Below are 15245 nucleotides of genomic sequence, written 5' to 3'. Positions count from 1 at the left end.
TTTTTAAAAAATCTGTTAAATATCAAAAAAGCAAAAAAAGCTTTGGTTTCATTACTACAGCCATTGACTTGATACTGTGAACATATCACACTAAGCTGAATTAGAAGGAATCATGTAATAGAGTCCTTTCCTTTCTCAGGTTCTGTAGAAAAGAAGCAACAGAGAAGATCGATTCGAACCCGCTCAGAGTCTGAGAAATCCACTGAAGTTGTGCCAAAGAAGAAGATCAAAAAGGAGCAGGTTGGCTTCCTCCATGTAGAGAGTTAAAATATATTTTGTATTCATAAATGTTGTGGCTTATATTGGTGCCTTTTTATTTTTCTCCATTTTGCCCATCGAGTTTCCTTTTTGGACTATCCTTCATGAAATCCCCCTGTCAGTACCATTATTGCTGTGACTCTGCTACTGGCATCTTCACAGTATCAGTTCAGGCTTTGGATAATGGGAACTCAATGACGCAAGACTCCTTATGAACCTGACATGTTAACTTTGAGATTTCTGTTGTGAGCAAAATGATTTTATGTTTTAATAATATCTATTTGATGGAATTGCCACCAGGTTCCTTCCTCTTCTTACTCTTGGTTTAGCTGCTGGTTTGTATTGAGGTTTTGTTTTTCAAAGTTTCTGATTTATTTGATCACTTTTGAAAATGGACTTAAGAATGATCTATTTTAAAGATGAATAATCTGACTTTTATGCTGGCAGACATAAACAAAAAAACAGATTTTAGATTTTTTTTTTCTCCCCCTTAAGTAGAACTAACATGTACAGGGGCACTCTTTTAATCTGAATGCCAGACAGACAAATGTTGTTGCTTTATTTAAAAAAAAAAAAAAAAAAAAGTTCTGAGTGGAGATGAGGAGTAGGCAAGTTGAGCAGGTGACATACTTAAATATTTAACTCAATACACTTATTTAACAAGTTTGTCATAGTTGTTGGTTCTTTTCCTTACCATCAGATTTTCCCTATTTAAACCCTAAGGGCACCCACTGTTGAAACCTGAGACTTTTTTTGTATAACAAATGTTTAATACAGGTTTTTCCAATGGGCTTTTTTAAAAAGAGACACAGATTAAAGGTTTTTTTAAAATTCATTAGAGTAAAGTGGATATTTTAAAAAACCCTAATTTATTCTTTGCCCATTACACTTTATTTTATTGCACTTCAATTATCTTTAAAGGATGAAAATAGGCCTTGTCGTCGTCTTTTTTTTTTTTTTAGTTTCATATTTTGGTTCTGATGCACTAGTATGACACTTCTGTGTTTAGGTTGCCAAAGTGACAGAAGAAATTTTCACTCTAAAAATTTTTGTCACTGAAATTTTTTTTTTTAAAGGCAACCTAAATGTTGGATGTAAAATAGCTGACACATAGGCCCTTTAACTTCTTGATGTGAGAAATTGTGATTTTCCCTATTTCTAAATAAATCCTTTTGCATTTACAAATTCTCCTGAATTTAACAAAGGTATAAGAACCAACAATAGGAACATTGTGGTTCCAGGTTAGCTTTGCTTGCTTATACTATGTAGCTAACTAAGGCAACATAGTACATTAAATTGCTTTTCTCAGGCAAAGTATGTGACTAAAACGTAATAAAATAATCAAAGATGCACTGTAATGCACATAACTTTGAATGTATTAAATTATATTCAAAATAAGTCTTACTAACTTCTTACAATTATGCAACAATCTTTGTTACCCAAAGTCAAGTTTTCTTGCGACCGATTCCCAAATTCAGTCTGCGACCGCTTGGTTTAAATTTATAACTGGAATGAATACAAATGGGAAAAACAAAATGTTAATGCTACTGTTACAGTGAGAAATAGAGAAATACAAGTGATTGTTTAGATTTTATATTTGTATTACAAACTGTATCCTATACAAATCCTTCTATTGTATGTTTTTACCTATTGTACAACAAAATAAAATATTTTTAAAAAAAAATTAGATTAATCCTTAAATATTTACTAAATGTGTTTCTCTATGCTTTGTTAACCACATTGCAAAGAAATAAAAGCCTGCAATTCTTAGCCTAAAACCAGGACCTTAGGAAACAACTTTCTTCCTTTAATTATACTTTTTATCACCAAATTCTCACATGTATTATATGTATATTGGCAGAAAAATTTCTAATTTCATCCTTGTGATGTAGGACCAAGAACATGACATGCTTTTGGAAGATCACAAACTTGTCGTCTTAAGTTTGTACTGACATGAGTTTCCAGTTGTATAGAGCTCTGCAATGCTCTATATGGAGTCCTCATCCCCACCTTTATGGGCCTTGCAGCACTCTATACAGAGAGAAAGTCCATATCCCCAGAAGCTCAAGAGTGCATGCTTGATGGAAGTGCCTTAAAACGGCAATACATTAAGTGTCTCACTAACCTGAGTGTCAGACCTGTATAAGTACAAGTTTACCTTAACAGGTGTGGGGTTTTTCAACAGCATCAGGGTTGGCTACAGGAATGAACCCCTCTCCTGCCTGCTGGACATGGATAAAGATTTCCTGTTGTCTTCAAGCACAAAGGGAGTGATTGAAAAGGATCTTGCTATTGAACATGTGGCTGCCTTATCACCTGGTATTCAGCCTAGGCAGCTAGGATTAAATCCCAGCAGGACAGAAGGCTTACACTGAGAAGCGACTGCCAGACTACATCTGAGTTCAGATATGCTAATCACTTAAACTTGGATGTTTTTTTCTTTTTTATACTAGGGGAAAAAATTCCTCTGTTAACTATAGATTTTCCTGTCCAAACAGGTAGAAATGGTTCCACAGACAGCAGTGAAGACTGGATTACAGAAAGGTGAGTTTGGCTGAATAAAAACGTTAATTATAAGTACCCTATTTACAGGTCATTCATTATATTTCAATGATGGCTTTCAGTCTGTGTGAACTGCACGCAGTTCCCAGATGTTTGTTAGTGACTCCATTGTATTGATCTACCTTCGTTCCTCTGAATTATGGCCTCCTTTTTGTAATAATAGTTGGGAGAATAGAGTGTATGCTTGGTCTGCTTTAATGTTTTCACTACATGATTCTTATTAAAAAAAAAGAGGGTGTCTGAACATAGGCCTGTTTATAAGATAAATGATGTGATGTTACCCATTGGAGTTTATCCGTACCTAAGGCCGTGGCTACACTTGCAAGTTACGGTGCAATAAAGGAGCCCTGGGCACCCTAGCTCACTCCCCATCCACACTGGCAAGGCACACAGAGCGCTCTGACTCTGCAGCTACAGCGCTGCTGGTATTCCACCTCGGTGAGTGGAATAACGTTTGCTGCGCCTCTGCTGAAGCACCGTGGTGCCGGTGTGAACGAGTTGTTGCATTACTGCGCTGTGATCAGCCTCCAGAAACGTCCCGTAATCCCCTTAAGTCAAGTTGCCACTCTTGTCATTGTTGTGAAATAATTGGCTGCAGGAATGCGGAAATGCCCTTTCAAAGCTTCCTTTTGGAGAAGCGGGCTGCTTATCAGCTCCAAGAAAAAGCAAACATTTACTCTTTGCTTTGAGTGAGTGAGAGAGAGGCAGGGGAAGGGGGTCTGAACTTACAAGACAGCATGCCGACACACACTCAGCACCCCAAAAACCCACTCTCCCCCCCCATACACACAACACACTTCCTGTCACACTCTACCTGCCCCCCTACTTGAAAAGCATGTTGCAGTCACTTGCATGCTGGAATAACTGCCCATAATGCACTGCTCCCAGTACCACTGCAAGTGCCGCAAAAGTGGCCACGCCAATGCGCTTGAAGCTGTCAGTGTGGACAGACTGCAGCGCTTTCCCTACTGTGATCTGCGAAGGCGGGTTTAACTCAGTGCTCTACATCTGCAAATGTAGCCATTTCCTAAATGGTGATAGTTCAGTAGGTTGTGCCAATACATGAGCTATTCAGCAGTTTGACAAAAGGTTTTGTTTTGTTTTGTTTAATGGCATTTGAATGCTATTGGCTGAATTACTTTTTACCCTGGAGCACTGAAATGTTTAGTGGTAAAGTTCTGAACTTAAAAATCTTAGAGTTAGTGAGATGCTTGTAAAGTCCTGCCTTGTGGCTTCATGTTTCATGTCTCTGTCATTTTTCTCCATGTGATTTAAAAAGAAAATGAAAACAATATTTTAGGATTAATGTCAGTGTCTTGTGTTAAGGTGCCAGCGAGATTTCAGATTCTTGTAAACCTCTAAAGAAAAGGAGTCGGGCCTCAACGGATGTAGAACTGACTAGTTCAGCATACAGAGACACATCTGACTCTGATTCAAGAGGACTTAATGATCTGCAGGTAAATGTGTGGTATTTGCACACAGATATACATTTCAGTTTGTTTGACAAAAAAGTAGCATTATTGATGGCTGCAGTTTTGAATAAGCAAGTAACTCAATAGTCAAATTCAGATAACTTAATTGTTTTGCTCTTTAAAAAGTCTGATAGAATGTTATGGCAATGGTGAGAAAAATATTTCAGTGTTCGGTTGTGGGAGACGTAAGCATCTTGTATATTTTCCCTTCCTGGTCCAGTGCTGAAAAAGGATATCTATTAAATGGGCAGTAAATTGTTTGTCACTATATATTGAGGTTCACAAGCTTTCAGATAACTTTCAAATGGTCTTTTAATGTATATTAAAAGCATTTTTCTTTTAATCAGCACTGAATTAAGTTTTTCCATGCCATAGTTAGCCTTTTAAAGTAGCTTATTTAAAAATGGTTGTGGATTGATTTCTTTATAGGGTAGCTTTGGAAAGCATTCTGACAGCCCATCAGCTACTGCAGATGCTGATGCTTCTGATGTACAATCAGTAGACTCTAGCTTATCAAGAAGAGGCACTGGAACAAATAAGAAGGATACTGTTTGTCAGGTAGGTGGAAAGTGCATGGTGGGGTCTTAAACAAATATATACTAAAGATGTGCTGTCTGCTTCTGATTTTAATCTGGTGTAGTAGGAAACTCTTTTTAAATTACGCTATTGTATTTTGACCAAATCTCATAATTTGACATTGAACATCCTGAAAAATGATGAAATGACCCAGCCCTTGTACGTTTAATGCTCCAGAGGTGTTTTTTTTTTCCCCACTACAAAAATATGGAAATGGCATTCTGCAGGTTAATAAGCCTGAGTCCGTAGACAATATAATACAACCTGCACTGGGTAATAAATATCACCAAGCAAGCAAGTTGCTCGGTTCTACCCTATCTGAAGATTCCAGACGGTCTTTCAGAGTAAGACAAAATGAGAGTATTACAATATGCTAGTCTACATAAGACATAGGCCTGGCTAACTGGCAAGGTCTGCATCCGAGGGAGAATGTGGCAATTGTCTTGCCAATTGCTTGAGATTCTATATATGGCTGGGAGGGGAAAGCATGTTTGTCAGCAGTGGCTAAGAGAAGCCTGAAAGCACCACAAAATAACCCTGCTAAGCTGATGCAAAAAGGATGGGTGCACCTTGTTAGAGGGAACACATTCAATGGCTAGTGAAGGCTTCCAGTGCCCTTACTGTTGCTAGGTTATGGCAGTGGCTTCGGCCAACTCTCCTGCCTTGTTCAAAAACCAGGAAGCTGTAGTGTCATAGTATGTAGAGATTTCAACTGGTTAATTTCCCTTGCTTTGGTTCTGTTAGTCACTTGAATTGAATCACCCATCAACAGCTTTGTTCTCTGACTAGCTATTTGCTTTTTTAAGATCTGTGAAAGCTCTGGTGAGTCTCTGGTGTCATGCGAAGCAGAGTGCTGTAGAGTCTTCCATATGGAATGCCTGGGACTGAAATCAATACCTGATGGGAAGTTCATCTGCATGGAGTGTAAAAATGGTAAATGCATTACTGTGTTTGAGTGATGGGGGGAAAATGTTGGTGTAGGAGCCTGATGGATTACGGTAATTGGAAGAGGCTTCAGTAATCATATGGTGGGCTAAACAAACTGAGGCAAAGATGTTCTATAGTAAATAAAGTTCAGTGCTAACTTCCTTCCCTCTCCACTTAGCAAATGCTTTTAAAAGGAAAAATAGTAATTCAGTGATAGGGTTATGTCTTCCTGTTTGTTCATCCTGCACCCAGCACAATGGGGCTCTCATCCTGATCGGGGCCTTAATAAATATGCAGTAGTCATAATCTGTTATTTTGTAGTGAGGGGGAGATATTCTCCTTACACTGGTGGAATTGCATTAACTTCAGAGTTTTTCCTCCTCTGTCAAATTTTCCTCTCAGGAAATAACTGATAGCATTCATACTGAGGTTTGTTTTATTTCTTTTCTTAAAAGGACAGCACACATGCTTTTCCTGCAAGCTTCCTGGTAAAGATGTGAAGCGCTGTTCAGTCAATGCTTGTGGTAAATTTTATCATGAAGCCTGTGTTCGTAAGTTTGCCACTGCAGTCTTTGAGTCACGAGGATTCCGTTGCCCGCAGCATTGCTGTACTGCCTGCTCAACGGATAAGGATATCCACAAAGCAAGTAAAGGTGAGAGCACAGCTGGATTTGGATCGTAGCAGGAAATTAAAATACCTGACATTGAGACATATAGCAGAAAATGAAGATGATTGTAATACTGTATCACATTATGAGTGTAAAGTATGGAGGGATGGGACATAAATTTATTATGAACGGATTCATTATCAGTTTGATCATTAATACAGTGGGTTCACTGTGAAACAGGTCAGTCTTGGTGGGGTAATGTGAAACAGCCAGCATCTTGAGAAGTAGTGCTAAGGACACCTGGAATAGCTTCTGTGTCATTTGAACTTATTTGGCTGTTGGACTTTTGGAGTTTGCTGTAAGTTAAAGGTCAGAGGTACAAAGCTGAAGTACTCTTAGATAGATAGCAATGGACTATAGAACAGAAGTTCTGTTCCAAAGAGGTCCTTTCCTTTAGAAGTGAACTAAAATGGTCAAGCAAACAAAGCAGTTTTAGAGTAATTAGAGCCAAACGGGTCTTGTCTTCACTTGGAAGCTCTGCATCCAATATTAAGAGTTAACAGAGTGAAACAGCATGTTGCTTTTTTTGAAGACATTAATGTCTAATACCCTGGTTAAACTAAAACCAAACTTGTATCGCAGTCTGTGATGTCTTCGGCCCTATCCTAATTCCACTGTGACATGGTGCATTTTTCTGCATTTATATTAAACAGGACGCATGGTGAGATGTTTGAGATGTCCAGTTGCCTATCACTCAGGAGATGGCTGTATTGCTGCAGGAAGCTTGTTTGTGTCATCTCACATTCTCATCTGTAGCAACCATTCCAAAAGGAATCACTCTTCATCAGCTGTAAATGTAGGCTTTTGTTTCGTTTGTGCAAGAGGTGAGCACTACTTTTTTCCCCCCTTCAGTTTATGTGTCTGCTGTGGTCATTACTACAGTTACATGATAAAGCTGGGATATTTTACACAATTATTTTTTCCTCTTGGGGCTCTCCATTGGCTTCAAAGCTTTCTCTTTGACTGCTGGGATAGTACACATGATATTCATTTATTTCTCATGTTAGAGTTTTTAAATACAATTTCGTTTGGGTGTGTTTGGTGTTCAGACACAATTTTGAAGCACTGAGAAGGCATACTGTGCTGCCAGTTGAGAAGAAAGTGGATGGTTGAGTCCCCAGTTCCAGCAGTTGCAAGTCAAATCAGTATACATTGATTTTCTGTTGCTTCAGCAAGAGGGGTTGTGTTCACCCTCTAGAAATTGAAAATAATGGAGCATTTTTTAGGTGGGTGGATGCCGTTTGCTCATAAGCTAGAAAATGCCTCTCTTGACATCTCACACCCATTTGAGAAACTTTTTTTTTTAGAAAAATATTACAGGAATTACCACCTAAATCAGTTAAAATCTAATTACAGTAAAAATACAATTTTCCATATGCTGCAGCTATCTTTTTTTTTTTTTTTTTGAAACCCCAGAAGTCTCTCAGTCACTTTACTTATTTTAACTTCTGCCAGAAGGTAGGACTAAATATTGCAGTGCTTTATTTTACTTTGGTCAAAAAGCCCAGTGCAAAAATATCTCTACCATGTTTTTTGGGATGTGAAATTTAGATGCACAGAGTTTTTGTTTGTAATTTTGTGTGTGTGTGTGTACATATAAAAATGTAAAAACACGTGATATGTAATACTTCAAAAAGTTCACACTGCATCATGTCTTTCAACAGCTTGACGGTCAATAGTAAAGGAGTATAAATACATGACAAATCCTGAATCCGCTTGCTTGTATTCAGCTTATGCAATTAGAGGCCTAGTTTGTGTGGTAAAGATGGTTTTGTATGAGTGAGAGCAGATTACTAGCTACAGAAAAAGAAGAGAGAGGGTTCTCAGAGTTGGATTTTTTTCCTGGTTCTAATTACAGTACAGGAAATGGAGCTGTCACAGAGGTTCCAAGGTAAAACAAAGTTCTTTCCTTTTTAAATACATCTAATTTTTTCCAGAGAAATGGCCTCCGGAGGTTCAGAGGGAAACAGTAAGTCTTAGACTGCTGAACCTGGGAGGGGCTCTCGAAGTGTGTGAAACAGTGTTTGCAAGTGGTTCAGTGCTTTTCCTTTAATGAGCCCTTTCAGTGCTTTGGGGCAGTTCTAAAAGGAAATATGCAAAGTGAATCACGCTGGTGTTGCTTAACCATACACACATGCAGACAAACGTATGGATGTTGCATGTATCTGTATTCTTTTATTGCTGAGTTGTAGATATCTGTATAGGTGTTTTGTCCTACTTTAAGTTTTATTTTGATTCTGACTTCGTTATCGTGTACAAGTGCACAATCTAAAAACAAAAATCCTATTTTCAGATCTCTGAATTAAAACTAGCAAAACCCATTTGTATATGTTAATAGAACCACTCATATAGGTACTTTTGTTTTAAACATTAATTTGAACACCTATGTCAAACAAATCTCACTCATTTCATATTAATATTCTAGCTAACAATTATGTCCAGGTGCCCAGGAAAAATTGCTTGTCTTCTCTCTCTTTTCAGCATAGAATTAGTAAAGCTCTTGAATGGATTCTACTGTAAGCAGGGCAGAGAGAGGTAAAACGAAACTGTCCAGAGCTTCACAATTTATGCTAGTTGCATGGAAACACTTTTACTTTGGTCTCGGATGCAGGAGCCTATAGCCTACTCATGAAGAATCAGCTGAGAATTGGTGACTGAATCATTGTTGGTGGATGAGAGATCAGATTAGAAATTGCTCTTTAAAAGGGTCAGCAGTGGCCTCAGCCTGACACTATAAAGACTTAGGCCTTGGCTACACTCACACTTTACAGCGCTGCAACTGGGGTGTGAAAAAACACCCCCCTGAGCGCTGCAAGATACAGCGCTGTAAAGCGTCATTGTAATCAGGGCAGCAGCGCTGGGAGCGCGGCTCCCAGCACTGCACGCTACACCTGTAAGGGATGTGGTTTACATGCAGCGCTGGGAGAGCTCTCTCCCAGCGCTGCCGCTCTGACTACACTCACACTTCAAAGCGCTGCCGCCGCAGCGCTTTGAAATTCCAAATGTAGCCATACCCTTACATGAGGGATTCCATACCCTGGGACACTGCCTCTTCACCTACTGTTGTTGTAGCTTTTTCAATGATGGGGCAGGTCATAGGGCTATATCCATTGTTTGGAACAAGTTTACTTATATGAGTGAGTTTAGAAATTGATAGTCTCAGCTTATGAAAGGCTGTGATTGTAATGAGATCTGAGTTTAATTCCATGATAGGCTTCTAGAACGGAGGAACTCAAACATTTCTAGAGCAGCTGTAGTGTGTTTGTAATATTACAATATACCAACCAGCATTTTTAAGTTACAATACCAGGATAATTAGCTATCCGGTAGCATGCAGTATTTGTTTCTGTGAAGGACCACAACATATATGGAACTGGCTCCTGAAAGCTGAGTATCTCTCTGCTCTTGTGTTCTACACCTCCCCGCCCATCTCTTTATAAACCTGAAATGTATTTGTCTCCATTTATGAAAATGAAACTCTCCAGGATTATTTTTTAAGGTGCTGACCATGTGCTCAGCAGTGTGCAAATACAAAATAAAGACAGTTACTGTGTCTGTTAGGTAAGTCCCCTTCAGGTGGGAAGTTTCATGCATGCATTTGGCATCCATCAAGAGTCAGTGGGAGACATGCACAACTGAAAGCAGAATTTGGTGCTAGGCTTCCAAATCTGAATATTGATTGCCTACTAGCATGAAAAGGGGGTTCTTCTTACTCTTATTGTGATTGCACCAGAGAATGGAGTTGCAGATCTGGCATTTCTGTCACGTTCTAAAGTATGCAAGTTACAGAAAAAGTATTTTTTTTTCTGTCACCAGTTTGTTTTGACAGTTACATGATTTATATATTTTTCACATCTAATTTATTATCTGAATTGAACTGCTTACAAGCCCTGTGACTAGTACCTGAACTGAACATAAGGGTGCACCTCCTTATAGTAGTAGAAATAATCTTTCAGCATCATGCAGATGGAAATTAAAATACATTTGCATTCCTGTGTACTCAGTATGTGTATTGAAAATTTAAAAAAATATAAAATAACTGGACACTAAATGAAACCACTTTGTATTATGGTAGGGATGTGGCAACTCTTGGCGAATATTTGATATAGATTTGTTTTTGTCCAGGATAGCTGACATTGGGAGGCATTGTGCTCTGCCAGTGGAAAGATTGAGGTGCAAGGCGCACCTTCCTCAACCCATTTGGCAGTATTGCTGGCTCAGAATGGATTTCCTTCCAGTCACCTTTGATCAGGATGGTGCCATGGAGTAGGAATTGATGAAATTCTCTGGGTGGTGAGGGCACTGTGAAAATCCCTTGTGAGGAAGAATTCAGGAATTGTCCTCCAAATGTTCTCTTACTTGTTGCATGTGCAAACAGCGATACCTGTCACTTAACATGCTAAGTAGTATTAGGAAGAGAGAGTTGTGTATTTAGACCCAATGCAGTCTTAAAAAGTAGGAAAATCAGAACACTAGCAGAATATATCAAAAACTTACCTAGTAGCTACATGTAGCCAGGGCCTGGTGTACTCTTCAACAGTGGGGACCAAATGACACACCTGTATTAGTCTATTTTATCACAATGGAAATACCTTTCATTTCCAATCCCCTCTGCCCCACACAAGCAGTTCTATGGCTCAAAGTGGAAATACACATTTAACTTGAAATTTGTTGATTATTTTTGAGAATGAGGGTTGTTTTTTTGGCTATGCTACCCCAGTGGCTCCATTCCCCTTGCATCAGCTCCTGCAATACTGTCTAGGCAGCCCAGTTCAGAATCTCCTCCCCTTGGCAGGGAGGAACTTGTAGCTGGCTTCAGCTCTTCATCTTCCCAGACATTAACTACTGTGCTGTTGGAGAGCAGGGGGCAAATGCAGGGAGACAGAAAACAAAATATCAAGTGATTGACAGTGGCAAAATTCCATAGCCATGGAAATGCAGAGTCCACAGAGCTTTTCTTGAGAAAAGTAGGGCAAGCCACACCTCACAGCTATTTTTTCGGGTGCCCTACAGACTCTGTGTGTTGGCTCATGTTTGGCACACATCTTTTGGGGTTTTCTCCGCAACTGTAAGGGCAAGAAACACAATGTAATTTCTTTTTAAAAATTAAAGGTGAGATCCTGGAGCCCAAGTCTGTGGCAAGTGGTGAGTTCCATGGCTGTGGAATTATTGAACATATGGGGACTTGCATATACCATCTGTATTTCTCCAGTGTATACCCCCTACTGCCAGTACTGTTTCTGATGCAGTGATATAGTCATACTATTTTGTAATTTGGCTGGCTGTTTTCTTTTGGGGGCAGGATGGCTCATAGGGAATTAGCAGCAGGTACTTTACTGGTGCTTTTTTTTTTTTTTTTTTAAGTGTGCAAGTTAAAACTATTGCACAAGTAAAATTTCATTTAGAAATAGTTTTTGTTTACTCTTCAGTTTTCCTTACATTCAGATTCAGTCTGACGCATAACCTCTTCCTTTAGTAGATATAGAAACCTTTTCTGTCACACTTTTTTCTTTTTCTTCATATTATCTTTTCTTTCAAACTTATAACACATATATGCATAATAGGTGTTGATTTGATTTATTTTCTCCTTTATGGAATCATGGGTAGTTTCATTGCAACTCATCTCTTTCTGTTTGTTTCATATAGGGCTGGTAGTGCAGGATCATTCAGACCCCTTGTTCAGTTCATATGCCTATAAGTCCCACTACCTACTGAATGAATCAAATCGTGCTGAGTTGATGAAATTACCTATGATTCCTCCTCCTTCGTCAGCTTCCAAAAAGAAATGTGAGAAAGGTAACCGAATAGTTTCTTTCTCTTCAGTTTACTTTCGCTTTTCCTGTTTTTTCTTTTCTTTTTTAAATCAAACAAAAAATGTTTGCTTGTTGAGCACCACCTGTTGCTTTTAGTAAATTTCACTCATTGATTATTGTGAGTGTGTGTTCATGTTGTTGGCAAAATATTTATTACAATAAAAGGGCTTAAAATAATTAATATCACTAAATTTTCCCTCTCTACAAAGGGTTAAACGTGTATCTGCCACTAGGTAGTCTCCATAAAATTGGAGTAATCTACATAATTCTATCACTGTGGGAGGGGGAGGTGAATAAAGTTTGATATTGTTGTAGTTCAGTGCCAGCTCAATGACTTTTAAAACTTCTTAAATTGTTTATCTGAGGAAGTCTATTTTGAAGCCTGCTTAGAGCCTGCAACAGTCAGAATAGAGAATTTATCCGTTTGAATGTATGTTGGTATATTGGCATTCCATTGGAAGACCAAAGACTTAGGAAGGCAGATGGCTTTTTGCCTGTGCGTTTTTGTTACAATCCAGAGGCCTTGTATTTCATTTCTGTTAGTGCAGGCCGACTGATGCTCCTTTCTCTCCTCATGTGACTGACTGCTCACTTCCTGGAACAATGCTTCTTATTGGAGTGGCAGAAGGTGCTGCATCTCGAACAAACAGGGATTCTGCCCTGTCAAGAAAGGCAGGCAGGTGGGCAGTTACAATAGTATTAGGACAGAAGCTTTTACAGGCATAAACATTTATTGCTTTACGCTGGTAATGCTATTGCTTTTAAAGGAATTTATGGAAACAGATCCAGCTGTATGTGTCTGTAAGATTCAGAGGTCATACTCTAGCCCCACAAAAATTTGATTTCCCAGAGTGTTAAGAAATTGTTCCCAGTCAGTCATTTTAAAATTAGATCACTGCTAGATGTAGATAGCTTTCATTCTGTGTAACTTCTGACCACAAAAATTATTTTGAGCCCTCTATGCTTAGCTTGAGCAATACCTTACTAATGCATCCTAAGAGCAAAGTTTTCTTGCTTAGCTCTGAGAGTTTTTTGTTCTTGATTTTTGTTTGGTTTTCGCATCTCTTGGCATTTTACCATATTGGATATTATTTCAGTAATTTATGCTGGGTCTGTATTTCCTCTGAAACAACACTTTCAAAAATTCATTAAAAAATGAACACTTGATCATTGGGCTGGAGCTCAGGAAAGTCCAAATGCTTGAATTTTATTACATGTTTAGCAGAGGAAATATAGTAAGTGATTTTGTCACTGATTGTTTAAGGAATGCTTTTTGCAATATATTACGATCAAATCAATGACAGTTTTGAAAGTCTATAGGTGGACAAGATTTTCTGATGAATATTTGAAAGTAAAAATTCAAACTTCAGATATTATGATAATTGCTTAAAATGCTGTTTTAAGTCTCTCCCAGTCTTTTTACCCTGGGGCTAAAAAGTTCATTACATTTCTATCTAGATTGTAGCAAATGTGTTTATTGTATGAGCTTCTTTGTGTATTGCCAATGGTTTAGATGTGCCGTGAGTACCCACAATAAACACACCTGCTAGAAAACAAGCCAACCAAAAAAGAACCTTTATTGTCAAAAATTTTTTTTAAAAGTAATGTTTACCACATTCTTAGATCAGATTCCCTTTGTGTTCAAAGGGAACTCTGGGGGAGGAGGAAATCTTTCCGTAATATCTCATTCTGCATTATATAAGTAAATTTATAGTGCTCACACTGGTAAACCTTCATTTTGAAGAGTATGCACAGATTTATAGTTACAATTTTCATGTTTTTTTCTCTTGTAACTTTGAAAGCAGAAAAACATTGATCAACCTATAGGCTGATTTTTGTGCACACTAACTGATTGCTAAGGGATTTAGTCATGACAATGTTGGTTTAAAAAGTATTCAAAAAAAGTGCAAAATTTGTCTAATTGTCAAGAAAAGGTGTTGGCCACTGCCAGACCATCTGGATTAAAAAAAAAAAAAAAAAAGCCATACAGTTTTCAAGACTGTTTCTCTTACGGGGGATCTGATGTAATGTCAACTTGCCTGATATAATCTAAATTTTTTAATTCATTGGCTTTCTTGTTCCAATTTGTGATGCAGTCAGGAATTATGATTTCATATAAAGAGAAGAGAAATAAATAATACAAAAAATACTTATTTTTAATCCAGCATTGTAACTTTGACTTGATACCTTCCTTTGCCATATGTTTGGTGTGAGGTAAATCCAAGTTTCATGCATTTAATTAAATAATAATTTTTAAAAAAATCTCTCACAAGCCTCAAACCCTTATTTCTGTAAAATGAGTGAGTTTTTGTTTCAAGGTGGAAAGTTGCTGTGCTGCGAGTCCTGTCCAGCGTCCTTCCACCCAGAATGTCTCAACATAGAGATGCCAGAAGGATGTTGGAATTGCAATGACTGTAAAGCTGGAAAGAAACTACGTTACAAGCAGATCGTTTGGGTCAAGCTTGGAAATTACAGGCAAGTTCACTGAATACAACTGTAAACTATTTAAAGTTTTTGTTTTAGGTTAAGTTTTTATTATATCCTGCAGCTATGCAGGTAAACAACCAGAGCAGCCCAGTGTTAGTAAACAAGAGCCAAAAGTGTACACTGTGTCTAACAGGGTGTCAGATGCTGTTGTATGGCTTTTTAATTAAATCCTACTCATGCTTTTTTAGGCATTAAGGTGAATACTTACTCAAGCTCTATCTGTGGGTTCCCTAAATGTGCCCTGCAGATGGGGAAGATCAGGAGATACCTAGGGCATCAAAACTCCCTAGTTTGCTTTTATGTTTAGAGATCATTCATAAAAGGCCTCTGCAGGAATGCAGATGCTGGTTGATTCTCTCTCTTGCAAGTCCCCACCTGTGCCTCCAAATAAATGCAATCAATAAAATGCTGCAAGTCTAACAGACAGTGGTGGAGGTGATAAAAAGTCCTATATCTCCCAAGACCAGGAAGGCTTGGAGGTT

General features: G+C 38.3%; 1 protein-coding gene across 10 annotated transcripts in view; it reads left to right on the top strand.

Moving 5' to 3' along the window:
- NSD3 (nuclear receptor binding SET domain protein 3) overlaps positions 1-15245 on the top strand; it is a 64445-nt gene that overhangs the window by 30019 nt on the left and 19181 nt on the right. For 6 of the 10 annotated variants that reach the window (XM_030552186.1, XM_030552184.1, XM_030552185.1 and 3 more), the window contains exons 8-16: positions 140-240; positions 2757-2802; positions 4147-4277; positions 4722-4850; positions 5675-5801; positions 6251-6448; positions 7117-7287; positions 12110-12259; positions 14595-14751. In XM_030552186.1, the coding sequence (XP_030408046.1) occupies positions 140-240; positions 2757-2802; positions 4147-4277; positions 4722-4850; positions 5675-5801; positions 6251-6448; positions 7117-7287; positions 12110-12259; positions 14595-14751 (1210 nt within the window). Of the gene's footprint in view, positions 1-139; positions 241-2756; positions 2803-4146; positions 4278-4721; positions 4851-5674; positions 5802-6250; positions 6449-7116; positions 7288-12109; positions 12260-12819; positions 12948-14594; positions 14752-15245 lie in introns of those variants that run through there. The other 4 variants (XM_030552190.1, XM_030552191.1, XM_030552192.1 and 1 more) reach the window with 4 other exon arrangements.

Source organism: Gopherus evgoodei, chromosome 2, assembly GCF_007399415.2.
Source record: "Gopherus evgoodei ecotype Sinaloan lineage chromosome 2, rGopEvg1_v1.p, whole genome shotgun sequence".
Classification (NCBI taxonomy): Eukaryota; Metazoa; Chordata; order Testudines; family Testudinidae; genus Gopherus; species Gopherus evgoodei.
Note: the sequence above shows the minus strand (reverse complement) of the source record. Positions and strands in the feature narration are given on the sequence as shown.